At 37.8% G+C, this 6,092-nt stretch overlaps 1 protein-coding gene across 1 annotated transcript in view; it reads right to left on the reverse strand.

The window, feature by feature from the left end:
• The window catches only part of LOC106471821 (popeye domain-containing protein 3-like), a gene marked incomplete at its 5' end in the record, with an annotated part of 12,853 nt that extends 10,970 nt beyond the window's left edge, over nt 1-1,883 (reverse strand). The window contains 2 exons of the mRNA XM_013932441.2: nt 1,158-1,310; nt 1,775-1,883. Of these exons, the coding sequence (XP_013787895.1) occupies nt 1,158-1,310; nt 1,775-1,883 (262 nt within the window). The remainder of the gene's footprint in view (nt 1-1,157; nt 1,311-1,774) is intronic.
• Nucleotides 1,884-6,092: the final 4,209 nt, after the last annotated feature.

Consider the following 6,092-nt stretch of genomic DNA (forward strand, 5'->3'; position numbering starts at 1 on the left):
TAATGTCCTCTCACACCACAGAGCTTCTGTATGGCTTCTGGTACTCCTTTGTGACCTAGCACCTTCATACTCACAATAGTTTGCTGAGATGCAGAGTCTATGACAAAGTTGCACGTTTGGCCATCCAGCTTTCCTCTCATGTAGACACTATATGTGCTTGCTATTTTACACTTAGCTGTTGGGATTTTCACAATGGGGGTTTCACTACTGGTTTTCCCGAGGATGACTTATTGGTAGTATTCTTCTTACACTGGCTCCTAATATGTCCTTGCTCCCCACAGTTACAACAAACTTTCTGTGTAGCAGCCTTTCCCGCCGTGGCATCTTCCCAGTGTTGAAGTTGCCGGCATTGAGCTATCTTGTGCCCAGGTTTGTTACAGTGCCAGCAAAGTACCTCAAACGTCTCTGAAAGCTGCCTTTTTCTGGCCTTGAATCCTGATGTCTGTACCAACATTGGTACCTCTGTGCTAGACTTAACGTAGGATTCGAATTCAAGAGCTCTGGCCATTGCAGCCATAGCTGAGTTCTAGAGCAGCTACCAGTGCTGACAACTGTCCAAGTATTTCTAGTGGTTGTCCCTTCAGGTACATTGCTTTCTGCTCTTTTGTCCACCCATTAATTTCTGACAGGAGCTCATATTTTGCTCTATATGCTTCCCACGGTGCCTTACCATCGAATTTCACAAGTTTGTCTATATTTCTTCAGTAAAACTGTACACAGAAATATTTTTATTGTGATTCTGATGTTCACGGTTGAACAAGTACCTTTAAATTAAATTTTAATTCTGGATGTTCTGGACTCTTCCTCCTGCTATTTAGTGGTTGTCAAAGGTTTTGAAACCTTGGCCATACAGAATGCATTTTAAAATCACGAATAGATTTGAACCTAACTATAACATGAAATACTTTCGTTGCTGAAGCATCCATAGGTGAGCATTCATTGGAAGTGTAATAATTTTATGTTAGAGATATTACAGCAGAAGTTAGAGCAGGCTTCTGCATTACTTACATATTAATAATCTGGTATGAAAATACGATACCTGTTATACTAGAATGAGCAAGTGTAAGTACCTGTAAGTCTTAATAAGACAATAGCGCACTAGATCACAAATAACAGTCTACAGTTACGGCACATCTAGAAATAATTCCAAGTCTTACCCTTTCGTTCATTGCGTACAACTTGTAAGCTATATCTCTAGCAAGAAGTAATGAGAAAACGGTGCACAAGTGAGACTCCTTCACAAATAGCAGGTCTAACTCCTGTCTCCGCCACACAATGTACCGAGTTGGAGCTACCGCAACAACAGAAACCTGCGGAAAACACCGAGATAAACAGGTGTTATTGAGTTTAAACGTGGGTGTAGGAGTATCATTCTTAACAGTTTTAACATCTGACATTCCCAATCCTCCGAGTAATCGAAATCCTTTGTTGTTACGAAAAAAAATCACACAAAAACTAATCCTTTAAATTTAAGATTACTTTAATCAACAATCTTAGCTCAAATTAAAAATATCAGACTGAATGTACAGAATACAGATTAAGAAAAACTGCTGTATCTTACATTATTATTTATGTTTAGAGCAAAGTCACACTGAGGTATTTGCTTTGTTCACGGCAGGGAATCGATGCCCGGATGTTGACGTTGTAAGTCATTAAACTGTCTCAATTGTGTTCTAAGCTAAAATTGATAGATGATTTCAAATATATATATTATATTTATTCAGCTACGCGTTTGTTCACGAATATATCGATGTTTTTATTTTTCATTTCTTACCTTAAACTTGTCGTCTTTCCCAGCTTTGCTAGATTCAAACTCGGGAGAATCTAGAAACTGCTGAGGATATATATAATGGAGATAATGCTGGTCCTTCATCACACACATCCTGAAATAATACACATATCTTCATTTAATGTGGTTAACACGAAAAACAAAACAAATCAAATATACTTTTGCCAGGAAAAAAATACCATTTTCGTTGTTCAAGTTATTCTTAAAGAAATAATATTTCCAGATAAACCTAAAATTACAGTGAAACGATAATGTTGTTTGTGGTGAAATCTTTTTATGTTGAATTTGGTGGAACAAGACTAAACACGTTATATAAATAGATCAAGGTCAAGAAAGGTTTCAGTTTACTCATCTCTACCTTGAAATGAATACATCATTCAACAAAAAGCACTTCATTATTTTCAAATCTATTGAATCGATATTATTACGTATCTACTTGTATGTTAATTTCCGGTAGAAATTATTTTCGAAGAACTTCAGCTACACAAGTCCTTTCTTGATTAAACCAGTTTATTATTTCTCGACACAAACTTTTAGTCTACAGTAATTCTACAGTCAATACCTTTCTCATCACTTTCAATTTAATGACTTTTCTAATACACGCTATAAATCACAGCGATTCACAATCTCGATAATTTCACTCTCTACGAGTGCAAAACACACACTAGCTCCAAACAGAATCGTAAATTACCCGAAAAACCGTACATACTGTTCGCTTTACCATACATTCAATACCGCTGGCTTTTCTCGCTAGGCTTATATATACGAGGGGACTCAATCACACTCGAGCGTCCCCGATAATTCGAGAAACTCGGTCATGCATGTGTTAGCAACGTCACGTGACTTCCACTGTCGTGATAATACTAATGTTAAGTAGCCAGCTGAGTAGCTGCAACTGAGTTAATACATTGTTCTAATACAGTTCTTTAAAGGACACTAATGTTTACTAGTGAGGTGAGTAACTGGAACTCAACTTAATAAATTTTTCTAATACAGTTCTTGTAAACATACCAATATTTATAAGCAAGCTGAGAGGATGGAACTGAACTTAATACATTTTACTGCTACAGTTCTTGTAGAAATACTAATGTTTAGTAGCCAGCTGAGTGGTTGAAACTAAAATTAATAAATTGTTCTAATACAGTTCTTTTAAAGATACTGATGTTTACTAGCCACCTAAGTAACTGGAACAAAACTTAGGAAATAAATTGTTCTAACACAGTTCCTCAAATATACTGAGGTTTAATAGCCAGGAGAGTTGCTGGAGCTGAACATAGGCAGTGAACTGTTCTAATACAGTTCTTGTAAACATACTAATATTTAGTAGCCAGCTGATTGACCGGAACTCAACTAAGGTAATACGTTGTTCTAATACAGTTCCTGTAAACTTACTAATATTTAGTACCCAGCTGAGTGGCTGGAACTGAACTTAATAAATTGTTCTAATACAGTTCTTGTAAATATACTACTATTTAATAGCCAGCTGAGTGAGTAGAACTCAACTTAGGTAATAAGTTGTTCTAATATAGTTCTTGTAAATATACTAATGTTTAGTAGCCAGATGAGTGGCTGGAGCTGAACTTAATAAATTGTTCTAATGCAGTTCTTGTAAAGATATTAATGTTTAGTAGCCGACTGAGTAACTGAAACTCAACTTAATAAATTTTACTGATACAGTTCTTGTAAAAATTCTAATGTTTATTAGGCAGCTGAGTGGCTGGAACTGAACTTAATTAACTGTTCTAATACAATTCTTGTAAAGATACTAATGTTTAGTAGCCAGCTGAGTAACTGAAACTCAACTTAATAAATTGTTATAATACAGTTCTTTTAAAGATACTAATGTTGGCTACCCAGCTGAGTGGTTGGAATTGAACTTAATAAATATTACTAATATTGTTCTTGTTAAAATACTAATGTTTAGTAGCCAGTTGAGTGGCTGGAACTGAACTTAATAAATTGTTCTAATACAATTCTTGTAAAAATTCTAATCTTTAGTAGCCAGCTGAGTGACTGGAACTCAACTTAGGTAATAAGTTGTTCTAATACAGTTCTTTTAAAGATACTAACGTTTAGTAGCCAGATGAGTGGTTGGAACTGAACTTAATAAATTGTTCTAATGCAGTTCTTGTAAAGATACTAATGTTTAGTAGCCGGCTGAGTGGCTGGAACTGAACGTAAGAAATTTTTCTAATTTCGGTTCTTTTTAAGATACTAATGTTTAGTAAACCGTGGAGTGGCTGAAACTGAATTTAATAAATTGTTCCAAAGCAGTTCTTGTAAAGATACTGTTACGACAGTGGGGGTCACGTGACGAGTATTCTAGAAGATTCGCTAGTGTGTTACGACAGCGGGGGTCACGTGACGACAGCGAAGTCAAGTGACGCTGGTAGCACGTGTTGAGAGTCTTAGAAGTTTCTAGATCAGGCAGTATTATCGTATATAAATGCGCTAGACAGTGAGAGAGATAGAGGGAGTCGAAGCAGTAGTGGAGACAGAGACAGAGGCAGAGACGAAGCAGGCAGAGAAAGAGAAAGAAAGACGGCGATTACGGTCGGCGGGAACTGAGGATAGCAGACACAGGGATCGAAACTATACTTTGCGGGGACGGACAATTAAGTCTAAGCGCGATAGAAAGTGAGTGAATTGTTGTGAACTATAGTGTGTTTGTCACTGTGAAAATTAAGTACATTACAAAGTTGTATTGAGGAAGAATAAACAAGTTTTATTAAGAAAGGACTTGTATCTTAGAAGAATTAATAAACAAACATACAGAGACGTAACAAAGTGGTGTCAGAAGTGGGATTAAAAAAAATGGAAACGAGAAGCGGCAAATCAAACTACAGCCTAGCAGACTTAATAGCAGCAATACAATAACAGCAAAAGAAACAAGACGAATGAGAAGAGAAATTACAACAGTTGTTAGAGGAAAAAGAAAAGAAACAAGAAGAAGGAGAAGAGACATTCCAACAGTTGTTAGAGGAAAAAGAAAAGAAAAAAGAAACAAGAAGAACGAGAGAAGAAACAAGAAGAGAGATTACAGCAGTTGCAAGAAAACCTGCAACAGTGGCAGCTCGAACAGCAAAATAAACAAGAGAGATTACAACGGCTATTGGAGGAGAAAGAAAACAAAAAGAAGAGAAATTACAGCAGTTGTTGGAGGGAAAAGAAAATAAACAAGAAGAACGAGAAAAGAAACAAGAAGAGAGATTACAACGGCTATTGGAGGAGAAAGAAAACAAACAAGAAGAGAAATTACAGCAGTTGTTGGAGGGAAAAGAAAATAAACAAGAAGAACGAGAAAAGAAACAAGAAGAGAGATTACAGCAGTGGCAACTGGAACAAGAAAGGAAAAAGGAAGAAAGTCAGCAGCAACTACAGGAAAATCAACAACAATGGCAAGAAGTACAAATGGAAAACATTAGTAATTTTACAAACGAATTAGATACGTTAAAGAACGATTTATTGTCTCTTACACAAGGAGTATACATTAACCATCGACTTAACCAGCTCCAGACAATGACAAGCCCCTTCCAGACCCTGCAGCTAAACCCTAATGCAGACATCTTCAGTCCTGTTAGAAGTCACATCCCAGATATGAATGTCAGCAATAAGGGTGATCCAGTACGAAGGAAGCCACAGGAATTCGATGGAAAGGCACCGTGGAATGCATATAGAGCTCCTGGCAGAAATGAATGGATGGACAGAAGAGCAGAAAGCAGTGTACCTGGCAACGAACTTGAAAGGACAACCACTGGAAATACTTGGACAGTTGTCAGCAGACGACAGGCACAACTATAGAGCACTGGTAGCGGCTCTAGAACTCAGGTGCGGAACCCAAAATCAGTCTGAAGTCTACGGGGTTAGGTTTAGGACGAGAGTCCGTGCTAAAGAGGAGAGCCTGCAAGAGATGGCACAAGACTTGGAAAGCATAGCACACAAGGCCTACCCAACTGCACCACCCGATCTCCTCAAGTTGTTGCTGAGAGGTCAGTTTGTAGATGCCTTGGACAGTCCACAACTGAAAATACAAGTGAAGCAAGCACACCCCTCTACTATGCAGGATGCAATGGCCAGAGCTCTCGAATTTGAATCCTACGTTAAGTCCAGCACAGAGGTACCAAGGTTGGTACAGTTATCTGGATTCAAGGCTAGAAAAGGTCAGCTCTCAGAGAGGTTTGAGGGACTTTGCTGGCACTGTAACAAACCTGGGCACAAGAGAGCTCAATGTTGGCAACTTCAACACAGGGGAGATGCCAAAAGCGGGAAAGGTTGGTATCCAGAAAGGTTGTTGGAACTGTGG

The sequence above is a fragment of the Limulus polyphemus genome, unplaced genomic scaffold (genome assembly GCF_000517525.1).
Source record: "Limulus polyphemus unplaced genomic scaffold, Limulus_polyphemus-2.1.2 Scaffold4881, whole genome shotgun sequence".
Taxonomy (NCBI): Eukaryota; Metazoa; Arthropoda; class Merostomata; order Xiphosura; family Limulidae; genus Limulus; species Limulus polyphemus.